The sequence below is a fragment of the Notothenia rossii genome, assembly GCF_949606895.1.
Source record: "Notothenia rossii genome assembly, chromosome: 4".
NCBI lineage: Eukaryota > Metazoa > Chordata > Actinopteri > Perciformes > Nototheniidae > Notothenia > Notothenia rossii.
Genome location: NC_136902.1, coordinates 84361513 through 84388816, shown reverse-complemented (window position 1 = coordinate 84388816; position 27304 = coordinate 84361513). Strand labels below are relative to the sequence as shown.

General features: G+C 40.4%; 3 protein-coding genes across 8 annotated transcripts; 1 reads left to right on the top strand and 2 right to left on the bottom strand.

Moving 5' to 3' along the window:
- Positions 1-59: 59 nt before the first annotated feature.
- Positions 60-4591, bottom strand: tirap (toll-interleukin 1 receptor (TIR) domain containing adaptor protein). The gene is made up of 3 exons (XM_079677873.1): positions 2625-4591; positions 1512-2123; positions 60-958 (listed from the first exon to the last, which is right to left on the bottom strand). The coding sequence occupies exons 1-3, from the start codon at positions 2629-2631 to the stop codon at positions 804-806; spliced, it is 774 nt and encodes a 257-aa protein (XP_079533999.1). The 5' UTR covers positions 2632-4591; the 3' UTR covers positions 60-803.
- Positions 4592-4762: 171 nt separating this feature from the next.
- srpra (SRP receptor subunit alpha) lies at positions 4763-14585 on the top strand. The gene is made up of 15 exons (XM_079677847.1): positions 4763-4898; positions 5015-5152; positions 5944-6027; positions 6163-6326; positions 6477-6637; positions 6731-6881; positions 7767-7917; positions 8026-8153; positions 8344-8465; positions 8559-8645; positions 9276-9448; positions 11188-11401; positions 11809-11972; positions 12386-12484; positions 13402-14585. Exons 2-15 carry the CDS (start codon positions 5030-5032, stop codon positions 13528-13530), a joined length of 1950 nt encoding a protein of 649 aa, XP_079533973.1. The 5' UTR covers positions 4763-4898; positions 5015-5029; the 3' UTR covers positions 13531-14585.
- Positions 14586-14661: 76 nt separating this feature from the next.
- On the bottom strand, positions 14662-27102 carry fam118b (family with sequence similarity 118 member B). Of its 6 annotated transcripts, none has more exons than XM_079677860.1 (8): positions 26596-27102; positions 25549-25638; positions 25073-25370; positions 19610-19837; positions 18759-18887; positions 17695-17992; positions 15723-15791; positions 14662-15095 (listed from the first exon to the last, which is right to left on the bottom strand). In XM_079677860.1, the coding sequence occupies exons 2-8, from the start codon at positions 25629-25631 to the stop codon at positions 15019-15021; spliced, it is 1182 nt and encodes a 393-aa protein (XP_079533986.1). In that variant the 5' UTR covers positions 25632-25638; positions 26596-27102; the 3' UTR covers positions 14662-15018. The 6 variants fall into 6 exon arrangements, with proteins under 6 accessions (XP_079533986.1, XP_079533990.1, XP_079533989.1 ...); XM_079677864.1 differs by having other exon boundaries at positions 14662-15446; positions 26596-27101; XM_079677863.1 differs by having other exon boundaries at positions 14662-15446; positions 15723-15794; positions 26596-27100.
- Between the last annotated feature and the right edge of the window lie 202 nt (positions 27103-27304).

The window sequence follows — 27304 nt, the reverse complement described above, 5'->3', positions numbered from 1 at the left end:
GAGCACAGTCAGAAATACTGCTACTTAGAATATTAACACCAGCACACCAGAGCCATACATGATGTGAACTCTTACTGTGTTCATAGACAATGAAGTTTAATATTTTCTTAAAAGGCGTGACACTTCCTCTGGTATTTTGAAAAGTCCCAGTTCAATGAAAAGTTCAAGCCACAGGCATTTTGTTGTGACTGGGTCTTTCCCTCTCACTCTTACAACCAAACACATGCAACATAATATTTCTCATTGTGGATTAAAGAAAAGGCTTGAAATGTATACCAGAAAGATTACACCTTCATGACTGGCATACCCTGACTTGCACTCTCGGTTGGGTGGAAGGAAAATACACCATCTAGTGGCCACTATATGTACAATCTTTTTGAACACTAACTTTAGTCTGTCATATTTGTCTCTGTTAAAAAGAACATCTCGTGCATTTATGGTGCTTTAGTGCCCTATTTCGTTGTATGGGCTGTAACCAAATTTGATTATGTGTAACAAGTTGAGATTGTGAACTCAAATGCCCACGGTATGTGTCTCATCAACCACATTTATTGCACCGATTTTAAGCCAGGGAGAAGTTCTCTAGATCTGAAACAGGAAATACGCTCCAGTGCTGCTTGGAACCGACAGTTTCCTGTTCATTGGATACATATCCGCATCACACAAAATACGAGCAAAAGAATGAGTCCCAAAATGATGTGCTATTAGGGTCACTGAGGTCGACAGTAGTGTTGTCCTTTGAGAGCAATGTATCTTAGTTAGGTGACCATTATTTATAACTTAATAAATCGTCTTTTTAGCAATCATCTTTCTTCTATATCACTCTCAGTTGGCATCCCAGCAGGGTCGTATACTTGAGTATCAGCTTCTCTTTCTTTGGGGCTGCTTATTGCCCCATTGCTAGAGCTGTCCATGCTGTAATCCAGTGTCTTCTGATTTTTATCCAGGTTTTCCAGGTCTGTATAAGACAAAAAGGATGAGATTATCAAGGAGGACTTCTGTACTTCTGAACACTTTTGTAAACATAAAAACGGTTATGCAGTACCACATCTAATTTTCAATACTTATGTGAAATGTAGGCTTTATTTTTGTATGTATTTGTATAATCTGCTTCCATTACCTTTTCAATACTTTTATATTTTAACTTGCTTTTAAAATGATGTTACTTTACTCTCTTTGTTTTTTTCTTATAACATGTGCCTATCTTTTTTTTTTTATTGGTAAGTACTCTTTTTCCTTTGGCCTTTTATCTGTACATTGCTGATGTGACCACGTAAACTTCCCCGCTTTGGGACGAATAAAGGCTTTCTGATTCTGACTTGACGTCCCACATATATGAAATAAATAGCTGGGGGAGTTTTCAAGAACCACATATTTCACAAGAGGAAACAGTTGGTTGGAAATAACATTCAACAGATATGAGGTTAAACTTTGGGCAAAGACCATGGCTCAATGTATCCTTGTGTTACTGGCCCAGAGATAAGTTGTTGGTTGTGTTGTACATTACTTACAATTGAGCACAGTCTTGTTGACGACGGTATAACCTCGTTCGGGGTCACTGCTCAGGTCAATTTGGTAGTAGAACCTCACTTCCGGAGGACACTGAGAGCGGGACAGGTTCTGAAGCAGGGGAATGATCCGATTAGACATAGGCTCCTCAGCTAGAGCCTGATGCATGATATATTTGCACCATCCATCCTGCAAGAAGTCTGGAGTGATAAGAAAAGCCCTTAAGTGGCTGTTCTGCACCGCCTGGCAAAACTCTGTGGCAATTGCACCTCCTGGACAGGCGTCTCTCTGCATAAGAAAGCACCTTAGACTGCGGGGAGAAGCCTCCAGGAAAGAGACCAGGCGGAAAGCCTCCTCAATGTCACTTTGCAAAGAGCTGTTGCACACCAACACGTCATACTTTCGACTCCATCGTCGTGAACTCGGAGCAGCATGTGGGAGCTGAGGTTTTGAAGGGGCTGTCCCCAGTGATGATGATGACAGAGAACAGCATGGGGATATAGATGAAGGGGATTCACGGCTGACAGAACACACTGACTTTTTTGGCACATGTGCCTCTTGTTCATGTTGTGCTGATGAAGTTACTCTTGATTTAAAGATTTTCCGCATCCATCCTTAAACGAGAAATACAAATATGTTGATTTCTATGAGTTCTTCCTAGTCCACTTAAAAACCATAAAGATTGATAACAATTACAATTAAAAGTTATGTGATCATTTAGGACATTTTCTTTCCCACCTATGACATTTCAAATCCATGCCCAAAATGCTAAAACATGCACTTGTTGTGTTAAATCTATATTTGTCCTTAGACGTAATGTAAATAAAGTTGTAGATTAGGTGGTTTCAAAATATTATTTAAAATATCTAATAGCTCCCAAGCACCCCCTAAAATGGCCTTTGGATATATAAATAAATACAATTTAAAATAGGCTTTTTATTTACTTATTTTTCTATTATTTTGTGGAGATGTGTGTCCTGTAATGGTCAAAGCAATGTTGTTAAATAAGATGTCTAAATTGTCCTCCAATCCTGGAATGACCCATAAGAAAGTTACAGATTGAACAGTATTTACACTGATAAAGATAACGTTTGCATGAGAAATAAATGACTTACCATGCATGTTGTTAACTACATCCTGTATGCTCAATACCTCCACAGAATCCTTGCAGTAAAAAATAGTTTAAAGATGTCATTACTTAAAAAGATTTCCACTGACCCATCCACGCGTTACTCAGAGATGGTAAACAAGCAAATAACTGTACCAACAATGTGAAATGATCAAATCACAGCAACAGAAAGTAACAAAGAGAGAGAAAAACGGCCGTTGAGTGTCACCGACATCACCAAAAGAAAAGAGGAAGTTGGTTACTGCTGAAAGAAATGCCTCAGCAGGTTCACTCAAATTGCAAATGCAAAGTGTGCTAAACGTATGCTCCATTAAGCACGTAGTTAACTCTTTCAAAGCAAGCAATTCAATATAGCAGATTTTTGAGAAAAAAAACATTTCCTTAACTAGATTAACACTAATTTGTGATGTGAATGTTAATATACTATTATTCTATTACTATTAACACGAATTAAGAGGAAAGACAGCATCAACCGCTGTAATCCACAACTTAAAATGACGGAAGCTAATGTCAAATCCCTTTTCCTCCCACATTGTATGTGTTTGGGTCTGTGTGTGTCTAGTGTGTGTCTGTGGTTTTATTTACATTTACATATTTTATGTATTTTATAATCTTGACCTAATACTTTCTGTTTTGTAGAAAAAGATTTTAAAAAAGACATGTGTAAGTACAAGAACATTGACATTTACCAAACAATCACCATGCACACAGTTGAACATTTGCTGCGGTTACATTTTTTTGTGTAAAATTAGATAAAAGCGAAGCAATTATGTCATGCAGTCAAATTAAGGAAGTATGAAGCAAGCTGGCATAATATTAGATTTACAAAAAACACACTTTGCAATAGTACCCCCTGGCACACCATCAGCAACCACTTCTCACGTTCAGTTAAAAGGCTAATGTCCTCTAACCTGCCATGTGTAAGGAACTGGTTAACCGCAGTGGCATTTCAACATGAAAGTAAAAGAGAAGACAAAATAAATGTCCCTGTTCCCAGAGACAAGAAAAAACTGGGGAATGTATTCCTGTTTTTAGTGACAGTATCAATGTATACTGTTAGAGTATTACCTACAAAGTAGGAGTCGTGCCTTGAAATGTTGGTTGTTGAATAAAGGGAAGTGATATAATTCAAAAAGTGTGATTTTGAAATCAAAATAGGAAAATCAATGCAGAAAAAATGGACACTGTTTGTACACTGTAATGTGTAGCCTATAGTTTAGCCTATGAAAACTAATTTCATTAATCTCGGCCTACTTTGCATGGATTACTGTGGTTTAGTTTAATGTACACATCTGATCATATCTTTTGTATTTTCAATAAATCTTGATCAGCTAGATAAATTAGGGCAAAATAAACAACATTTGCATCTGAAATATAGGAGAAAGTAGCAGCAAATAGCAATACTGTAGGGAATGTGTATTTAAAGTCAAATGATACATTAAATGTTTTTTTGTTGTTAATTAACTTAGTGCACTGGTTTGAGTTTGTTTTAGTCCTTCTTCTGTTGTTTAAAAACAGCTTTAAGTTGCATTTACCGCCACCTTTTGGAATGGAGTGTGGATCAGCACGGTATAACGGGTATAATCCTAAATCCTTAATATAATTCCTGTTCTTTTTAAAAACCTAAACACTGCCTGGCCCCTGCATGTTACATCCCCTGAACTCCTTTGCAAAATCTCTATTATATTTAATTCTGTATGTTTTTTGTTCAGTGCTTTGCTTTCTTTAGTGATAAACGGTCTTGGTATCTTGGACATAGCAACAACAAAATGTGGTCAACTGTTTCGTCATTGCCAGAATATTCACATTATCCTGATGTCTGTTTTTTCATTATGAATAATGTGCTATTTAGCCCTGTGTGACCCAATCTTGATTTTTTTTAAAGAGAGGGAAACAATTGTATTCAGCTATAACAACAACAACAACATGCTACGGAATAGTAGAAAGTAGCAGCAAATAGCAATACTTACCTAAATATAAGTAATCAAATGTGCATTTAAAGGAAAACGATTAATTAAAAGTGTTTCTTTTTAAATGTTCTTAGTGCACTGTTTTGATTTTCTTTATGAGAGGGAAAAGTTTAACCTCCCTCCTCGCCTAACGATTCGCAAAAAAACTGCGCATGCGTGTTCTTCCATGGGGAAACGTCACCGGAAGTGCGCGTCACTTCCTAGTACTGCATCTGACGTGTCTAAAACAGTTTTGCTCTGGTGGTGGATTTTACTCTTGGGGGATTTATTATCTATCGTACTGATATCTGGTAAGAAGTAATTGTTTGACAATTAAACACCGGCCCTGTAAAGACTCATTTAACAGCTCATTTATCGCTGATTTTCTGTTTAACCCTTTTTGTCCGTATATGTTTCTTTGATCCAGACACAAGGTGGCAAGATGCTAGATTTCTTCACCATCTTCAGCAAAGGGGGGATAGTGTTGTGGTGTTTTCAGGGAGCCGGGGTCACCGAATCCTTCACCGGGCCTGTCAACGCTCTGATCCGCTCTGTAATCCTTCAGGTGGGACAACAGGCTGCTCAAAACCCTCTGACAGTTCTCTGTTATGGCTTGGACTGCTCATGCTCATGCTAGCAAACGTTAGCTTATTGCGCAACGTTCGTGTTCTAAAACGTTTAGCTACTTTGATTGTGTGCTTACATACCATATGTTGGTGCCCAGGTGTCCTGCTTTGTGTGGGACTGAACTGCATTTTTATCATTTGTCCCCCATCCTTCAAATTGAGACCATGTCCCTTATTTGATAGGAACGATAGTCGGCCGTATAAAACTCGGTTTTTACTCTGGTTGCCAGCTGTGAACCAGGAAATGTTGTTGTAAAACTGCCAATGTCGATCCTGAAAATGTCAGAAAATGGATCCAGCATCCTAAATAACACCATTAACACTCCAAAATGGTCCAAATCGGCCAAGCCATTTCATAACTATTGTCAACATAGGCTATAATGCTAAATAACGCAATTTGTGCTTATTGACCAACATAGGCAAGTTAGCATCCGGCAGATTCTATGTGCTAGGGACCCGTACTATACATTTCTAATCTGCAACATATGTTATTGAAATCTAAATTACCTCTGTGCACATGTGTTTTGTTGGCACCTGGTCACCGTCACCATATGTGCATATCATAATCACCATGTAACAAAGAATCGTAAGTTGAATGTTGGCACATGTAGTGCTAGAGAGACTTATTTAGCGTTGTTATGGAGACGCAGCAGGTTAGCTATAGTAGAAACGAGATGTGTGTGTTTGTGTAGCTGCTGTTGACATGTCAACGATGTTTGTTATGTTACAGGAGCGCAGTGGGAACAATTCATACACCCATGAGGCCCTGAATCTGAAATACAAACTCGACAATGAGTTTGAGTTGATTTTTGTGGTAAGCCTCTCACCTCTACAATACATAAATGGCAGTAAAACACAATTTAGGTGTTCAAATCTGCAACATATTTTCATGTTGTTTTTAGTTCTACATACGTGAGATCACTCTTCTCTCTCCCTTGTCTCTGTCCAGGTGGGTTTTCAAAAGATCCTGACGCTGACGTATGTGGACAAGTTCATAGATGACGTTCAGCTCCATTTTAGGGATCGTTATAAGAATGAGCTGGAGCAAAAGGGGCCTTTGAAGCTAATCCAAAACAACTTTGATTTTGAAGATGACTTCTCAATGCTTCTTAGGTAAAGACATACATTTTTGCAATTTATGTTACATATATGTGTGTCTGCTGTGGCAAACAAAAGTGTACATTTAAATGTGGTGAAGATGCTTCATTAGCCAGTCATGGCTTTGTCTTGTACATTCTGATATGCATTACATGTTTACAACAGGGATGCGGAGAATAGCAGCAAAGCTCGGACCCAGGGCAACATGCGGACCTTTGTTCAGTCCGAGAAATCCCAGAAAACTGTGAAGTCAATGATCGAGACCAAAGGTGGGGAAAAAGTCAAGGAACAGGGTGGCAAGAAGAATAAAAATGCCAAAAAGGAGGGTAAGTGATTTCAGAAGGCTTTGTTGTCCGAACAAAAATGTACATGAATGAAATCTCACTGCTGACTTCTTTTGTCACACCGATCTTTACCAGCTCCTGCAGCTGAGCCTGCCAAAGTGGATCCAACTAAGGCTGGGCAGAAGACGGTTGAAAACGGTGACCAGGGCTTGACTTCCGAGGAGATCATGCAGAACAGGGAGAAGTTATTTCGCAAGCGCACACCCGTACCTACTGAGAAACCAATGTAAGAGAAAATACATTCATAAATATCAAGCAAGATACAGTATCCAGGGTGTCCGCGGGGTCTTGAAAAGTATTAAAAGTTGATCAATCAATTTAGCCAAAATTAAGGCTATTAAAAAGTATTAAACAGCATTTTCCAAGGTATTACATTTGGTAGCTTGTTTTCAATAAGTATATCAAGTGTCCAAAGAGGTTGTATTCTACAGTGTGCCTGAATGTAATCATGGCGTAGGTGTGTAGTGTGATTCTGTGTAGTTTATTTATGGCATCCCGTTGGGTTTGACGTCATCTGAACAGGACATCGCACGCTCACTGCTTGATAGCGTGCGAAGCTCCGTTTACGCCGGTTGCTAAACAACATCGTTATGGGGAAATGCAAGTTTGCGTCCAAATGGTTGGAAGATAAGGAAGAAGGACAATCATTACTGTATATAGTTAATGTGAGGTCAAGTGTCGCCAAGGTAACCGGTTAAAACTCAAAGTGGCGATGAGGTCTTAAAATGTATGGAAAGGGTCTTAAAAAAGGTCTTAAAATGTTTTACATTTGACTTCAGGATTCCTGCATATACCCTGAGTATCATTTAATGTGCTTTGCAGACTCGCCAACAGCAGTGTACTAAGTCTGTGTCAGTTCCATTTCAGCAATATGAAAAGTATTGATCCCGAAGTGTATTATTAAAAGGGACACTCCTTAACTTTAAGTTATGATTGTGTCAGGAGAAAGCAAATGCTTGTTACCTACCTTGTTATTGTTTTGCGTGCCTTCCATAGATCCAGAAACATTGTTCGATAGCTAGGAGATTATGTCAGTCACCTAGTTAAAAAATGAATCTTATTGCTTCTTCTTTAATGAGCTAATTTGAGTATTCTGTCATCCTGCTCACAGTAAATCCCCAAAGCCTCAGAAGCCTAGGGAGAAACAGATGCGTGTTTGGCACAACGGTGGCAAAAGCACCGCCAAGGACCTGGACTACAGCGGAAGGAATGGAGACGGATCCTCCAATGGCGATCAGAACCAGGAAGCACAAAGGGACCCGGTAAATAATGTTCACACTCTGCCCAAAAGATGTCTCCAGTCAAAGAGACATCTGTGTTAGTCCCATTGAAGATGTTAAATGAATTCCTCCTTTTTGAATGTGTCTTAGGAGATGCAGCTGAACTCCATGAAGGGAGACCTGCTGTCTGTGGACTGTGAGTCCAGCGAGGAAGAGGAAGGCGAGACGGAGGACGACAAGGAGAAAGAGGTGGTTGTCAATCAAACAATCAAGACGAGGTAAGTTCTTTTTTATTGCCTCATTTTCAAACTCATCTGTCCAAACAGTATAAATAAAATTGAAAAAATGCCTTAACTAATCCCACAAGATGTTTTTTATAACTACCGCAAGAGAAAAAACAATCAATAAACTAACTAAGTAAAAAAAAAAAAATCAATATAAATAATAGTCAATTCTTTTGTTTTTCAGCTCCAAGAAGAGTGGCGGTTTTGGGGGCATGTTCGGGATGCTCAAGGGCCTCGTGGGCTCCAAGAGCCTGACCCGGGAGGACATGGAGCCAGTTCTGGAGAAGATGAAGGACCACCTCATCGGTACGACGTCACATATCTCTAACTGCCCCTTTCCTTTTCTTCAACATTTCAAAATGAACTTTTCTGTTATTCATTCTTCTTATAATCCTATAGCAAAGAATGTCGCAGCCGACATCTCCTCCAAGCTCTGTGACTCTGTAGCCATCAAACTGGAGGGCAAAGTCATGGGCACATTCACCAGTAAGTAACCTTCGCAGCATCCTCTCCCACTTCCTTTTAATAATCATTATTTCAATGCAATGTACTTGTCCTTCTCTGAGCGCACCAGTCTACATGCTGGGGAAAGTAATGTGATTACAGTAATGGTGCTCCACATCATCGTCTTGATGATTACTGCAGTAAATGGATTAAAACAGGAACTTTCCCTCGGGTTCATCTGCACAGGATATGATTTAAAATGTTGCCCAGACAAGAATGTTGTACTTGTAAACATCACACATATTATAAAGTCAAATATGAGAAGTGTTGCGACACCATGTGCTTATTTGACGTTGTAGATTATTTATAATATGAGCCTTTTTGCTTTAGATTTAGCAATAAATCAATACTAAAATAACAAACCGGCCAGTCTGTGCAGTGTTTTCCAATTAAATAACATAATAGGCAGTATCTTGATAACAGCTCATAGCCAATCATGAAGGGCCTTAAAAGTTGTATAATCATATTGATAATATGTCCCCTTTCTGGTGCTCTCACCTCAGCCGAGCTATAATTATGTAGTATAACTATATGGTATAGTTTGTGTCACTAAATATGAAGGGGGGGATCTAAGCACAACTTGAATGTGTGTTTGTGTGTGTTTCTGTGTAGCTGTGGCCTCAACTGTAAAGCAGGCCTTGCAGGGCTCTCTGGTGCAGATCCTGCAGCCCAAGCGGAGGGTGGATATTCTGAGAGATGTGATGGATGCGCAGAGCCAGCGGCGGCCTTTTGTCATCACTTTCTGTGGGGTCAACGGGGTGGGGAAGTCCACCAACCTGGCCAAGGTGAGTTTTCTGTGTTAATAGTGTAATCAGTGCTTGAATTGGGCCGGTACGCACTACTAAACGCAGGGAAACAACGCAAGTGAGGGACGCAAGGATTCCATTTAATCGACCTGAGATGCAGCCCTAGATGCATCTCATGACGCATCTCACGATGCATCTCATGACGCGCCGCAGCGATAGACTCGAGCAGAAAAGACATCACATAACGTTAGATGTTAGCGTGGCTTAATAATAGTGTGAAAAGACGGTTGTCGCCGGACAAGGATTCCCTCTCTCCTTTCCTGCTGAAAGATGCTGAGTGTACTCAGGGACGAGGAGTCATTTAACCAGCCGCCAGGAGTCAGGCTTTACTTTCTTTTATATCCATAAAGAAAAAGTAAATCTGTTTACAGTCGTTTCATATGGATGTAGAGAGGTATCCATATATCTCTTAATTTTGCTCTCAAAGTGCACCAGATTGATGCATCTAACTTCAATATTTAAAAAAAAAAAATCTTCCCGGGGGAGCATGCCCCCGGACCCCCTAAAGGGTGTCAGGTCCACTCCCCACTTATAAAAATAGCACTTTACCACTGCACCCCCTCTAATCTCAGATGCACCCTGAGTCATTTTGTTTAAGTACAGTGAGCCTTTCTAAAATATACAGTAAAGAGACAAACCCACCAGCATTATAGGATATACTATGACTTTGAGCCAAATACTTGTTTTTGGGCTGTATAAATAAATGGACTTGAAACAGTTGCTGATTTGGAGTACTGGCACCTTTTGTATTCCAATTCAAGCACTGAGTGTAATGACATGTACTCCAATTAGACCATTTCCTGTAGGAGCCTCTTTGTTTGCTGACACGGATAACTAGTTCTAGGCTCAGGGGTTTACTGGGTAGGTTTGGCATTGTTTTGTAAGAGGTCATGTCAATCTCTATGTGAGGAGAACATGTTTAAACATGCCTGTCATCTAAAGGGAACACCCAAGGGCACTTGGAGCCTCTTGGGTGTAACATAGTAATTATGTTAATTAAAAATAAACACCATAACAAAATCCCAATTAAGTTTAGGAAATTGTTAACGTGCATAACACAGTAGATTGAAATAGCTGCTTTAACCCAGATATACTAGTGTAGTGTTAAATCATTGTTGATGGCCTCCAGGTAAACCACACTAAAGTGAATACTTAAATAATTTCAGAATGATGTCAAGGAGATACGTATAATGCTATGATATTAAATAATTGAATATTATAGGTCATGTGCAGTCATATGCTTTTTGCTTTTCGATAGCAGTCATTTTAACTTGTCATGTCGGAAGCTTGAGGAGGAACAAAACACGTTTTTGCAGTTTTTGTTCCTTTTTTGCATTTATTTCTGGAAACTGATGTCGTTTAAGTGATATTTGATATATAGTATTAAGATTAATAGGAATACAAAAATGAAACTTAACTAATGCACACAAAGGAATTTCATATCTCTTCTCACTTAAATATCACTATCCTTCTGGTTACTTAAAGTATATTCAGTATCATTAAGCATTTAAAACAGCCTTACATTTCTTACAACCCTGAATTCAAACAGCTAAATTGTCAAATTGTCTTTTGTGAAAAAAGTGAATTGATTACCGGTATTGTATTTCTGCCCAGCGCAAGTTGTAGCCATATTTTCTTCAGCGTTCACGTGTGGCATTGAAACGTGCCCACATTGTGCCCCTTCACATGTTCATGTAAACTCCTCCCTGGTCCTCCAGATCTCCTTCTGGCTGATAGAGAACGGTTTCACTGTGCTGATCGCGGCCTGTGACACGTTCCGAGCCGGAGCCGTGGAGCAGCTGCGCACTCACCAGCGCCGCCTGAACTCTCTGCACCCCCCCGAGCAGCACGGGGGCCGCCCCGTGGTCCAGCTCTATGAGAAGGGCTACGGGAAGGATGCTGCTGGGATCGCCATGGAGGCCATTGCCTATGGTAAAATATCTATTTCCTAACTAAGGCTGCACAATTTGGATAAATAACTAATTGCGATTATCATTTTGTTATGCTTCACTGTATTGGAAGGATTAATTTTTTTTTTTTTCTAAGATTACTTTTATTATCATTGGATATATATGTTAATCTGATCAGGGTGTATTGTATTTTGTTAAATCTGAAGTAAATGATTTGTAGACCAGGTTATATCTGCAGCTCCAAAATCCATTCATAATTTAACACTTATTAGCATTTAAAGTATGGACTAGCCCATTTAGCGATTTTGATAAATTACGCTTCTGTATTCCTAGCTGTTCAGATTTTGTTCCTTGTTGATTTCACATGCCATTCCCATTAAGCATGAATGCCACCTAAATGGTCAAATAACATGTACTCCAACTCTTCAGCCCGCAACCAGACTTTCGACGTGGTGCTGGTGGACACTGCTGGGCGTATGCAGGACAACACGCCCCTGATGACAGCGCTGGCCAAACTCATCGCGATCAACATGCCTGACCTAGTACTGTTTGTTGGAGAGGCTCTGGTTGGCAATGAGGCAGTTGACCAGCTGGTAAGAACACACACGTTGGATTCAAATGTGGAAAGCAGTATATTGATTCCCTTTATTACGTTAGATTTAGTTTCATGCACAGTTTCAGCTCACCCTTAATCAACAACACTAATAGAGTGGTGCTTTGGTATTTGGAAAATAGCTCGAAATAAGGTCTGTGGAAATCAAACCTGTTTGATAAATGCACGTTTTGTAAAACAGTCATAAATCGATCATAAATCTATCGATTATCCACATTATCCGGCTGAACAAAACGTGCACTTATCAAACAGGTTCGTTTTCGTGTTGCTGTTTTAAAAACTCTCCAGCAGAGGGCAGTGTTGCTCCAGTAATCTGTGTGGTGGACAGATGTTTACTCAGCTGTCACCAGTTTTTCCACGAGTGACTCATTTTTCCTTTCCCCGTGTCTTCAGGTTAAGTTCAACCAGGCTCTGGCCGACCACTCCATGTCTGAAAAGCCTCGCCTCATTGATGGGATTGTTCTCACTAAGTTTGACACCATCGATGACAAGGTATGTGATAATGGAGTTTTGTAGACTGACCTGTAAGTTACTTCACAAGAGCTCCCTCAACAAAACAAGTGGAATATGGCAGTATATAAGCTTAGTGGCAAACACACTTTTATGATACTTACACGTTTGTTCAGCAGGATAGTCTCCACTAGGGATGTCCCGATCACCTTTTTTTGCTCCCGATCCGATTCCGATCATTTGATTTTGACAATTTGCCGATACCGATTTTTCCCGATCTTTATACAATGCATTAAGAGAAAAAAAAGCATTCAAGTTGTCCCTTAAGGTTATTTGTTTATTTAAATTGGATATTCTATCCAACATGGATATAGCTTCTTTCTTTCACAGCAGCATTGGATCAAAACAAAATAAAGCTTTCAGTACTCGTTAGCTTACTGCTACAATTAGACACTGCACCCGCTCTGTTGCCAGATCTGAGAGAAATAAGCAACCAGGTCTATGAAAACAAGCCCCAAAGAAGCAACACATACATGATGTTGTGTAATTTGAAACCAAAACTAAGGCCTCAGGATGACTTTAAGACTTGAACATGGTCATTTTTGTTTTGTAACATTGAATACAACATTTAAAAAAAAGTATTTAAAAAAAGAAAAAATCCCGATCCCCGATTTTTTTTCTCCCGATTCCGATCTTTTGAAAATCACGTGATCGGCTCTGATCCCCAATCACGTGATCGGGACATCTCTAGTATTTACTGATTTATTTTATGATGTAGAACATACAGTAATGTGAAAATCTGTTCAGCTTGGGTAAACCACAGACCAGAAGCCTTTTTTAAAGTGGAATCTGAAATGGTAAAATGCTGACTCATAACCGCAAAACTATTTCTATCTGCCTTTAACCATGTGATGTTTTTTAAAGTGTCACACTCATGTGTCATCCTTCCTCCTTCACAGGTGGGTGCTGCCATCTCCATGACTTACATCACAGGCCAGCCCATTGTGTTTGTGGGCACCGGGCAGACCTACAACGACCTGCGCAGCCTGAACGCCCGCGCCGTGGTCAGCGCCCTGATGAAGGCCTGAGAGGCTGCATGACCCGCTGTGTAACTCATCGTCGCAACAACGCCAACAAAAACCTTTCTGCCACAGCCGTGAGATGTCCACCCTTGCTAACCTGCGTTTCGTCATCCCCTCTCTCTACTTTGCACCAAATGAACTCATGTCATGCACAGGACTTTATTTTCCCGGTAAAGTGTGCACATTGAAAGGCGGAACATTTTTGCAACAAATCCAGAGGGGCCTCTCCACGAGTAATTCGAAACTTTCGGGCCGACAATAAAAAAGTTAAAACAATGGTCCCGTCCAAGTGACATTCTAAAATGGACCTCGGCTGTAACATGTCATCAGTTTACTGCGTGATTCAGTCAAGAACAAATTAAACTCTACCTGGCGTTTTGTCAGTCAGTTTTCCCCTCTTCATGTAAATGAGGTCAGGTCGTGAAGGCTTGTTGACATTTCAGCAGCTGCCTGTGCCTGAGGAAAGCTTAGTGACCATAGTGCCTATCTGTCTCTTTAGTTACCACTTTCACTACATGGGGTGGTGTGAATTAATATAACAATGGCAGTCAGAAAGCACCATCCAGAGGGGTCTCATTCTGTACAACATACAGATGGTGTGCATGGATATCAGAACTTGTGAAGTTAGATGTTGTACTCTGTCAAAAATGGAAATCACAACTAGCAGCTACGGTACAATAGTTCTGGACTGATTGTTCTATGAAAGTTATCTCCCAGAGCTCTTTACCTACCTTACATTTTAATGACTAAATGGACACGTTGATTCCTCAGTTCATAAATGATGAAAATATATTTTGTATTTGATCTCTGTTGTAGAGGTTTTCCATTGATTTTCAGACTTGTGTGGTCTGTTGAAGTTATACACGCCTTCTTATTTATGTTTCCCCCCCCCCCCTCTGATTTACTTCTTCTTGTAAGAGGAAATATAAGTCTTAAAAATCTCTAGCCCCACCCCCCCCCCCCCTTTTAATTTGCAGTAGTGCAATATGAGAGAATTGACAATTTGAGCTAATTTATGAGAATGTAAGCATTTCTAAATAAAGCTGCTGTATGGTATAACAGCCAGTGGAACTTTTTCTGTCTTGTCACGTGAACCAATACAGGCGGCTCCAGTAGGATCAAAAATGAGAAGACAAATGGGATACCAAAAGCTTTATTTTGGAAAAAGATACTTATAAATACTATGTCAGAAAACTATTATAGTATTAAAAATTACAAAAAAGGCTTACAAAGAACAGAGGAGTGGCAAAGTGATTGAAACAGACTGGGAGCATCTCTGCTATGAAGATTTTTTATTTTTAGAAAAGGATTTTAACAATGTATTTGCAAGTAAGCCATCCATCACTGTGATAAGTATTTCCACCCATCCAGCAGTGTGCAAGTCAAGATGTACTGGTTTCAGGGACAGAAACAATACTTGTACATCAACACAGCATTTCTATTGGTTAAGAGCATGTGATGTGCGTTAATGTCTGCGGCTACAGGTCCGTTAGGTCAATGTGTTGCGGATTGTTTGCATATTTGTAACCCGAATCCAATCGATGCATCAACGTGAACATCTGTCAGTGGATCTAAGATTTGTCACATTCAAAAAGAGAACAAAACATTCATCACCAATCACCATTTTGTAACATTTCTTTTTACTGCAGCTCTCCAAATATTGAGCAACATTTCATAACAGTCCCGCTCAACTGTGAGGTTGAGTATTGGCAGTTACTTTAAACTTCCTTTTCCCTTTTTAAACCAAAGATAATAATAAGAATAAAGAAAATCACAGACACCTGTGAGACACTGTCAACAGTTTGTAAGTCTCCCATCACCCATAAATCCATTGATTGAAATCAGGCTTGTGCTACCCAAAGGAGCCGTGGAGGAACATGACTGATACTGATCCCGACTGTGTGCCTGTCAAGAATGATGGTCTGGGGCAAAAAGAGAAGGAAGGGACTTAAGTGAGCATTTGAGAAACAAGAGAGCATCTACCAGCGAGTGCCATGCATGCAATACTGCAAAGTCAGATGTGTGTGTTTGTGTAAAGGGAAACCAGCAGGTCTTTTGATACTGAAAATCCAAAACAGTTGAATTTTCTATCTACCAGCATGCAGCAAGAAAACAAGCCTTTCACATTTTTTTTTATTCTTGAAATGTCCCCGCCAGTGGCCACTGTGTGAAGTCAAAGAGAATCATTTAGTCCTAACCTTGAAGGAGGCTTTTCTGTGTGCCGTTAAATCCGTTCTGCTGTTCTTCCCCATTTAGTGCAGGAGACCCTGCTGAGAAAGATACAAAGAAAACGCATTTGAAAGTGAAATGTGATAAATCCCACATTTTCTTTTCCCATAGAGTGGTGCAGTAATGAGTCGTCACCATGGAAATTAGTTAGCATTTTAGCACTTTCATCTCGATGTCATTTTTAGATAATATAAGAGAATAACAAGACTACTAACGCCATCACGGCGAACATGAGTCTGCCTTTAGCTTAGTGGCGGTGACGTGAAGTTGTGCGACTGTAATGTTTGTTTATTGCAGGGCTTCTCAAACTCCGGACCGAAATGCAAATCAATCCGGACCGAACCCTGTGTCCCATTATAAAAAAAAAAAATTATAAAAAAAAAAAAATCGGATTCTGATGTAAATTAAAGTGGACCTATTATGCCAGGGCTTCTCAAACTCCGGACCGAACTGCAAATCAATCCGGAACAAACCCTGTGTCCCTGTACAAAAAATATATTGTAGGGCCATACCTATACAAAACAGTTCACCCATTGTAGCCACGCCTCATACTGCTCATACCGCTCTTTTGCAACCCTGTTAGAGAAACCCGGATGTTGGGTCCTTAGCTTGAAAAAGAAAAAAGAAAAGAGGAGGCGGAGCTAATGCCTGATCAGAATTCTACCAGAGATAAAGTTACATTCTGTTGTGATAAAACGCCATCCTGTTCTTATCCACATCAAAGATTATTTCTGAAACAGTATGGAGCTCAAATGCTTTTTCTCTTGCAGGTTTATCACAAGGTGAGTTCCTTTTTTGATTTCCTGCTTTTTAAAAACACATGTGCTCTTCAGTACAGGTTAGCTCTGAGTGTTAGCGAGGCTTGCTAATGTAAACAAAGACGAGATTACGTCCAAAACACGTCAGACATTGTTTCTGATAGCAATTTTCTGTGGGTCTGCAAATCTGCAGCAAATCTGTATCCGCTCGTTGTTCCCCTGTTTTTAAAAGATTTGGGTACGGAGGAAAAGAGAGAAGGTTTTATTTTCTGACGCTGCGTGAGTTCCCCGACGCACCGGGGACACATATTTATGTATAAAACACATCACAAAGTGCATTTTGCATGATGGGTCCCCTTTAATGTATATTTTCTTGTGTCTGACACATTGTGAGAATGAACGTGCATATATTTACTTGTGTGCGCGAGCGTGACATGCATTTAAGTTAACCGCAAGTTTACCTTGACTTTCTAATGCCATTTTTGCCGAGGTTCACGTCATTGGCTACAGACAAACAGTGCCATTCATCCCACTAGTTCAAGCCATCATACTGTATGTATGTATTGAATGTGTGTGTGTATACAGGGCCGCCGTTTATCGACAGGCAAGTGCTTGGACCAGAAGGGGGGCCCCAAATAAAGTAGATTAATCCAATCCAACTTTATTTATATAGCACTTTAAAACCTCCTGACCAAAGTCCTGTACAGAGAGATACATACAATATAAAACCACACAGCTCAGCTCACAAAACATAAAATAAATAAATACATTTAAAATAAAACATTACTGGGGAGGGGGGGGGGACATTACTGGCATTGATCCGGACCATTGACCTTATATAAAATTCACAAGTGGATCTTTAACAAAAAAAGTTTGAGTACCCCTGGTTTATAGCGTTACGTTTGCTGATTACTAAATGTACACTTCCATTATAACAAAAGTGGTGTTAATGTGTGGGAATGATCCTGCGTAACTAAATGTGTAGCTATCAAACATTTATTTTCTGCAATATTCAAAAATCCAATGGATGAATCCCATCGTTTTTTTTCTTAAAAAGTAGAGCTTACATCCAAGTCAGCCTTCAAAAATACATCATCACGGCATCACTCAACACAACGTCAGAAACGAGACAACAACATATTCCCTAAATCAAATCTGCAAAATGTATTTCAATAGTCCTTACCCCATCCGTTGGTAGGCTCTTCCCGGCTGCAGATCTCATTGGCCAGCCTCTCGAAGTACTCGGGCAGGTCGGCATACTCGTCTCCATAGGAGATGACCTTGATGCCCTTGTCGAGCATGTTGTCACGCAGCTTCTTGAACTCGCCCACGTCCTCTCGTCGTACGAGCATGAAGTGTTCCAGGTCCGACTTGTGTTTCACGGCCTCCAGGAACAGAGCCTGGAAGGTGGTGTCGTCCACTGTGCGCCCGCAGCCCAGAAACACAAAGGATTTGGTCTCATACAGCTTCTGGATCTCACGCTGTTGAGACCAGCGGTAGTGTTTTTATTATTACACTTACGCAAAAGCTACCATTTCAAAAACATGAAAGTATGCAGACAGAAGCAATTTTGGTCATTTACACTTCATGTACTTGGTGGGAAACATCACCGTTAGAGTGGTGCAGGAATGAGTCCTAAAACACGGAAATTAGCATTTTGGCACTTTCAGTGTGCTTGCCTCAAAGTCAATGGTTTTTTGAAAGGTGGCTGAAATGATCAGTGGTAGTTTATGAGATTTTCAAGTTTCGTTCTACAGCTTAAAATCCACAACTAAATAACAGTTTCCCTGGTGAGTGTGTGAAGCTTTTGTGTGTCGTGAAAATGGCTGTTGATCGTAAAGCAATATCGAACGAGACCACTTAATGTTATTACATGGAACACGAGTGCACCTTTAGCTTTAGCAACGTTAGCTTTAGCAACGTTAGCTTTAGCAACGTTAGCGGTGGTGATGTGAAGCCATGCAACCTGTAGTTTGTTTATAGCCTACCGTTTGTTTTTGCTTTTGTTGATGCTTCAAAAACCATAGAAGTGGTATTAATATTTTTAAAATTGACTTTTTGAAAAGAATATGTAAGTTTCATAAAACGTTGTTGCCACAGAGCTTATTTTTTGCTTTAATCTAAAAGCCAATAGAAAATTCAAATTGTCTTTTTGTGGAGGGAGCCCTTGCTCTGCTACTTTCTGTCTCGGCCTACATCAACACATCATCCCTGCAGCACTCTAGAGTGAACACTTTCAGACCTCACCATAACTTCAGTGTTCCTCAGTACATTCTGGTAGCCTGCAGGGTGCAGCACGATACCACTGGGGTTTGTGTAAACACCGTGGATATGCAGAACACTTAACCTCCGTTTCTCCTGAGCCCACTCCAACACCTAGACAGACACACACACACACACACACACACACACACACACACTTAACAGTCCATTGCACTCAATCCTGTTCTGGCTGGGCTGGGAGTAAAATCACTGAACAGCAGTTAGAGGATATTAGCCCTGATGGAGAGGAGGCATAAATACCAGGACTGAGAGGCAAAGCAAACATGTCTCTCAGAAGCCTCCAACCAACTCTTGCACATTTGTGTTTTGTATAACAAAAAAAAAAAAAACTCTAATGAGCTGGGAGGTCAATTTCATCATCGAATGATTGGCTTTTGGCAGAGAAACTTGTCCGAAGTGGAACAAACCGGTTTATTTTGGCAAACACACACTTCTTACTCAGCCAAGTCTTAACCCAAAAGCAAATATTGGTCGATCTATAAAATTGAACAGCAGCTGATAAATGGTTAGAACTTTAACCTTCCTCCACCTGTCAGAGATAAAAAGGCTGTTTCAGGTCAAAGGGTGAACACTTCTTCAAAACTTCATTTAAGTCATGTTTTAGTTTTGACTGTGCAAGTGATTCCAACCACATTCACCTGTCTCTCTTTACTTGGGATTTCATTTAAAATAATCGGCGAAATCTAAATAAACAAACTCCCAAAGTTTGAGCATAACATAATCACCTTGATTTAGTGACCTTTGCACTCATTTGAAAAAGCTGATGTAGGCAGGAAAGATCAATCAATGGCTGACCACGATGGGAAACTGTTTACCTTCTTCTCGTCTGTCAGGTCCAGAGACTCCAGCTTCGTACCCTGGTGGGCTGCGTAGATCTCCAACAGGTTGTCGAAGTTAGTGGTGAGCACCAGCGCCCCGCTCTCCATCAACTGCAGCACCGAGCGCAGTAGGTGCTTCCCTGCGTGCTCCATCTTACACTCCAAATCGTCAAACACCTCGTAAAGACAGTCCTTGAAGAACGTGGATCGTACATTCCCCGTTCTCTGTATGAACAAGACAGGAAATGCAGGGGTTAATTAGGGGTACTGCACAAGGAACATGGATTGTACTTTGCTTTGTTTGTAAAAAAGGGAAATGGGAGCATTCATTGAGTTTTTAGCAGGGTTACAGCTAAACCGTAGTTATTTTATGAGAAGTACATGAATACATTTGTCGAGGGTGCAAGCTGTTTTGCAGTTTGAAAATACAGGGATAAGATGTGATATAACTGAAGAAAGATACCTTGACCAATACGTTTCACGGTACGTTTTGATACGCAAAGCAAACAAGACTTTAGAGCAAGATGTACTCAAGACAAACAGCCACACTGACTGTGTCTACCTCCTTAATCTCGATCAATTCTCCGCTAAGCTCCTTTAAACAGCCCCGCACTAGGGCTGCAAGATTTTGGGAAAAAAATCTAATTGTGATTTTTCTGACAAATATTGCGATTGCGATTTGCGATATTTGTTTTTAAGCGACCCAACGTAAGTTTATTGTAAAATGCGGCCATAACTCCGGCTAGGAAGGTCGTATCAACATGCTCCCGTCTCTAGCACCCCCGCAGCCCGAGCTACGAGTGAAAGAACTAAACTTACAAGAAACTTCAGTTGGGTTGCTTTAAAGTCAAGCTTCAGTTTAAGATTCACCCTGCAATAGATGTAACACATGTGATGGAGCATTGCTAACCTGACCCAAACCATCTAGGAGAGCTCCATTGGAAGCCATTTGGAAAGGGCAGGCACTTTCAAAAATACTTGGCAGGTGATTGGATCAATCTGTCTATCACCTTCTATCATGGGCCACTTCTGATTGGTTAACAATGGCTGGTACATGTGGAGCACAGCACTTCTGATTGGTGTGGATGACTGACACACAAGAAGAAAAAAAAAAAAACTGTAAAAAAAAAAAAAAGTTTAAAAAAATCGCAGGCTTTGCAATTTGATAATCGCATCATTTGATAATCGCATCATTTAAAATCGCGATTTCGATTTAAAATTGATTAATCGTTCAGCCCTACCCCACACGCAGTACGATAATGGCGGGAAAGGGACATTTAGCAAACAATGAGCAGCACTGTGATCTAGGAGGAGAACTCGTGCAATGAAAAAAAGACACATTGATCCTTGGGGCACAGATACTAACGCTAAAGTGCACATGGTTCTGAATTATTTTGCTGTAAGGAATGAGCAGCGTTACTACACCAACCACTGTCTTCTCACAAAAGAAAACAATGTACTAAGTGTCCACACATGCCCATTGATTTGTCAGGTCTTAACTCAAGAATGGACAAATAGTAGTTAAACATCAGAACCTCCAAGATGGAAATATAGATGAAAGCCTTAAGATGCTGTGTGAACTGTCCTATGACTGAAAATCAAGACTTCTGCAAACTCTTCTCATAAAATAACCTTTAAAGGAAACAAAAAAAGAGAATAAAATGTGATGTTGACATATCATTTTTTATTCCTCATGTTATAAAAACGTGTTTGAACTCTAGCATACATGTTTTGTTTGAGTGGGCCCTACGAGGAACTCAACCCCTGACTCAGTGTTTGACATGTTTGACATGTTCATATTCACTAATGGCATGTTAAACATGTTTGAACCTGATCCAAATGACTGCACTGGCTTCCTGGGAAAACATATATAAATACCAGTCGGCAAGTGTCAAATTGCAAAGATATCAAGCATGCTTTCACAAACCTACAACAAGCAGCCTTTTAATAGGATTGGACTCTTGAGTAGACGGTGTTATACCATGTGACCTGACCACGTGTGTCTTATAAATAATCATGTTCATTTTAGGCCAGTTTGAGCAACAGCTGAATGAGTGTGTTTTTGAGCTGGCTGGAACCACAGAATAATAACACTAGAGTAATTAAATAACAAATTAAAGCCACAGTAGTGTAACTTCCCCTTAAAGACAGACGGAGAGCAGATGTTTTAATGGTTAAAGAACCAATCAAATCTCCTATCTTGATTTACTTCACCTAAACATGTTTACTAGTTGACTCGTATAGTCATGTAAACCTGCTCGTAGTTATTTGATTTTCACCCAGACCCCCCCCCCTTTGCACTGCCACAGGTGCCAACTCAAGTGAGACTTCAGGTGTCAAGTGTGAGCCTGTTTTTCAAAATACCTACTCAAGTGCAACCATGTCCTGTACAAACACACCATGTAGCTCTCGGATCCTGTCCACAGCTCTTCAAGTAGCATCTCAAACATCGCCCGAGCCTGATGAGAGATTATAGGCTGGGTCTAAACCTCACCTTTACCTGGCAGAGCCAAAAAAAAGAGGCACGGAGACAGGCAGCTAAGAATAGCACTGTAGTGTGGAGGTGCAGGGACTACGGTAATCCTAGCACAAGGAAATGCTCCACTGACTTTCACAGATTACAGCTCTAATGGGCTAACCAGCGGGAGTCCTTTCCACAGGAAGAAGCTCATTATGCACATCTAGTGTCTACACAACCCGCCCTAATCACTGTGTCCTTGGACTGAATCAAGGCTTATGCGAGAAACAAATTAAATGCAAGTAAACAACTCTGGTTTTTCGATATTTATGCTAATAGATTATTGTTCAGAAATATATTTTACTCAAAGTTGAATGCTAGCTTTGGATTGTTCTACTGTTGACAGGCATAAATATAAGTGTGACAGCCGTAACATGTGCTGACTTTTCCCACTTTTGGCACTGGACGTAAAATCACACAGAGATACAAAGACTCTTTTTCCACAGACCTCCTCTCACAATGATAGTTGAAATGGAAAAAATAAACCGTTAACAGAAGATCAAATGCCTCCTCCACTTAACCCTGCGGAAATAACAGTTCATATTTCTGGCCTGAATCAATCAAATAAACGTGTCAACAAAGTTGTTATTAGGCTTTTATTTGCCAAGGTCCATCAAGATTTACAAGAAAATAAACTACTTTTCACTTCAGATTAGCCTCGTTATCTGAAACACCATAATCCATCTCAAACACAATTCCATGAAAAGTGGGTTAAACTCTCCCAGCGGTAAATAGAATTCACCTAGACTAAAAAGGCAAGTGTCTCACACATTCATATGCATGTCATAGTTTATATCAAATAAGTACCCTAATTTTCGGACTATAAGCCGCGCCTTTTTTCCCATTTTTCGACGCTGCGGCTTATATAACGGTGCGGCTAATCTATGGATTTGTACAGCTAACGGCCACTAGGGGACCTCCTAAATCTATGGATTTTACAGGTTACAGTCCACCACCTTTAACTCTATGGGCTCTACGGTCGGTCCGCGCCCCCCACCTTTAAGCGGCGGGCTCCAGCAGGAAAAGCTGGAGGCCGGAAAAGAATGAGACAGGTAGCGCGCAAAAGTAAAAGTGGGACCAAGAGTGGTGCGAGAGACAGAACGAGAGCAAGACAGACAGACATTACGAGAGCGAGACAGTTTGTCCTCGTACCACTGGTTGAAAACCGCTGCTGTAGATCACTGCCGGTACGTGCGCTGGGAGCGCACCGTTTAAGTTTGAAAGTTGAAAAGTGTGTGTGTCTGAAACGCTATGTGATACAGTACAGTTTACACAGCACATGTTCTGTAGCTACTATTGCACTAAATGCTAACACTTGAATACGTTATGCAAATATGCAACTTGTTTGTTGAAATGTTAATAAATGGGAGCTTCCTCAAACAGCCATCTCTTTCCCGACAATCCCCTCCGTGCACAAACCCTTACATATGGTAATTAAACATTAAAACACCTGCGGCTTATAGTCCAGTGCGGCTTATATATGTACACATCATTCAATTTAGCTGCTGCGGCTTATATTCAGGTGCGCCTTATAGTCCGAAAATGACGGTAAATGTTATCATTAACTCAGGTCTAGTGATATATTTGCAGAAGTGTTAAGTGAATGGAACCACTACTAACTCATGTAATCTTCCTTATTTCACCTTATCCTGCCTGTTTGGGTGTTGCTTTAAGTCTGTCTGAATGGAAAATCTGTGCTGGTTCACATTAGTCTATGCTTGTTGTTGTTCCCTCAGCACGCCGGATCCTGCTGACTGTAGCAAACCGCGTTGGGCTGGTGTCTGCACGACTGTGGATTGAAATAAACACGATGGATAAAGCCATAAAAGCGCTGCTTGTTCCCTTTGTGACAACAGGCGGAGGGAAGAAACAAAGCGCGTTTTATCAATGTCAATGGTGCGATGAGACATGACTAACACAGGAGGCAAACTGTAATAAGGCTCCCATCTGCCAGCCTGCTCCAGACCTCACCAGTTCAATACAGGTAGACATCTGAGTAATATGGAAGAGATATGACATGACACAACCAACAGGAAAGGAATAAAGTCAATAAGAGGAACATTTGCAAAAGTTGACACTCCCTCTCTAAACACAGTTTGGGGAAGTTGTTTTTATTATGTAGGCTTTGGTTTGATGTTGACACTCAGTGGCTATACTTCCTATGTCACCCTATAATTGTAGTTGTCTGCATTACACCCTAGAACTCTTGGGTGTGATGAACTTCTGGTTTAAAGTTAATGTTTTACAATTATTTCTATGAAAAGGGGATCAAGATTTGATGGTGCATATAAAGCTGTAAACCTTAAAAGGTGGGGTATGTAATTTATTTCAGAAACACTTATTGTTATATTCCATGGAATGCTCTTAACATCCCGATAGCAATGAATATATTAAATGCTTTGACAATAAATACATTAAAAAAATGTCATCTGTGGAAGCCGTAGTAATGTAAAAAGCACGACCAATCATCTGAGCCGGCCCGGCTAAAATAACTGGATGGCCTACCTGCCTGTCAGCCTTCCAACTGTGTACAAACTTATCTCGTGCCCTCATTGGTCATGTGCGCGTTCGTGGGTGTTGGAGGAGGGGCTCTGGAAGGAAGTGGCAGATTTTTTCCAGTTGTGTATTTTTAAATTCTAGCGCACTCGAGCTGGTTTCTCCAAAATTACCTACCCCACCTTTAACTAGGGTTGTTATTATTCCTACACCAATAATATATTTTAAAAATATATATAAGCCTGTTCATTGCATGCGATTGAAGAAAAGTCTCACTCACAGGCCTCGTGTCCTTAGCTAAACTGTAGATGTTCTAATGAGATAAGGTGTATTATCTCTTTCCATGGAAGTTTAAACAAAATGTGCCTTGCTGAGGATATGACAGTGATGTAAGAGTGTCTACTGTGTGTTTCTACATTATGGGACAGGGTGGTGTAGAGTCTTACCGGTGAGAGTTTCTGGATGAGGTCATGGGCCACATGGACCAAATTCTTGTCTTCCTGCATGTGCTTCTGGAAGCGCCGGCTCTCCTCCTCCTCTAGTAGGTCAAAGTCATTGGCAGCATCGAGCAGGGCCTGGATGAGGCCTTTCCAGGACCGGAGAGCAGGAACCTGAGGGGCCACAGCAGAGCTCACCCCTGTGCCGATCACCAAGACGAGCTCTGGCGCCCGCTTGGTCTTCAGGCTGGGAAGCAGTTTCCTTTGAGGAAGGCAAGCATTTAATGCTGATGGTGCTTCGCAAATCCTTCCGCACAGCATTAAATAAACAATTTTTAATCAGAGTTACAAGATTTGTGAAATTAAAACCCTCCAGTATGTAGAAGTGGTTTGAAAAAACAATTGTTTAACCAACCCCGCAAACAAAACTGATGCATGAGTCATGGGCAGAGTGCAGCTGTATCCAAAGCAGAACCTGAGCTTACCTAGGCTTTTTTGCGTTGGAGTCTGCATCCTGAGAATCAGCTGCAGGTCGCTTCTCACTTTTCACTGCAACAACGGAGGCCATTCAGGTCCTGTAACAGAAGCAGGTTCAACCACATGTAAACTCTACATACCGCATGCATGTGTTGCTTTATTGTCATTTGTGGCGCTTGCCTCTTAACTAAACGTATCGTATTGGAATTATGTCGTAAAGGATATTTTTATTCACATATCCATGCCAGTTTTTAAGTGTCATGGCAAAAGATAACAGTGCTTCCTTATGATCTACATTACATCGTCATCATTTCGCAAACAGGAAATAATTTATTAATTTTCTCTTCCGACTGAAGATCCCAATTGCCAGGAAAAAGGACTGTAAGAATTATTTTATTCCATTGGCTGTGACCACACACACACACACACACACACACACACACACACACACACACACACACACACACACACACACACACAGCAAATTATTTATTTTAATAAGACTAATATTTGAATGGACCCAAGCCAGTGGAAGAGCAGACCACTCTGAACTTGTATTAAGATTGCCACGTATTCACTTTAAGATGCAATGTCCCTCTTTTAGTGTGTATGAATTGTATGTATGGGGAGTTATATTTTATTCCCATTACATGTACATTTAATGCTACGTTAAAGATACAACCTACAGAAAATGCTAAAAGTTAGCATCAGCATCATGTTTTGATGAATACATTAATACGTAACATCGTCATCATTTTTGCAAACAGGAAATCATTTATAAATGTCCTCCTGGCGAACACCGTGCCTGGGCAGGCTATATCAAAAGATACAACCGACATTAAAGCTATTGTTTCTTAAACTGTGAAAGCCAAGGGGATATTACCACATTTGTAACGGTTTCACAGCAACATATGCAAAAAGTTAGCGTTAGTAGGTCAACAAGTTAATGTTTTAATGCAAACCTTAACAGGTGAGGAAATAAAAAAGTTGCAGTTCCCAAGACAAGGCTTAACAAAACGTAACTTCAGAAGCTAACTGAACATGAGGTTACTTACCTTGATTTAGGTTGTGTTAAGCTAATGCCCAGTGTTTATTTGAGGCGTTCAAGTGCTTTAATTGTCGTCAGCGAAAGTTGATTCAGTAATGTGAGCCACGTTGAATAGCTTACATGCATGAATTTGAGTACGTGCCTTTTAGCTTGGTGTGATGTCAATGCTATCCGGTTGATAACCGCATTAGGTAACTGTTACGATATTAACAGACAAAGAGAAGCCGTTAACTAACAACTAGCATTGAGCTAACGTGTGTTTTTTTTTAAGCTAAGTTAGCTGACGTTACATCCGAAGTTGTCAAGATCCCGAAACCGTCTCCCTTTCACTTTTCATTCTGTTAAAGCAGCATATATCCGGTGTTGATCAATCGTTTAAACTTAAAGTAATTCGGTTGATTTCCCCCCTTGAAATGCTCTCAAGTTTACCGGCTGCTGCTACAGTGACGATCTATGTTTAAGTTTAGCGGAGCTGCTGGAGTCACCGCCTGCGGTCTTATGATGCCTTCATGGCCTGTACGAATAACTGAATTTAGCTTGTTGTCTTGGTGTTGCTCTTGCTGTAGCCTGCAGGATGGGAAAAAGACCACATCAAAGCATACTTGTATCAGTAAAACTTCATTAAAATAGATATCAGTTATGTGACAGAAAGATACGCTATTTCCATGCAATGTATGTGAAGATTAAGCTTATCTCAGGACATTTTACTTGTAAAC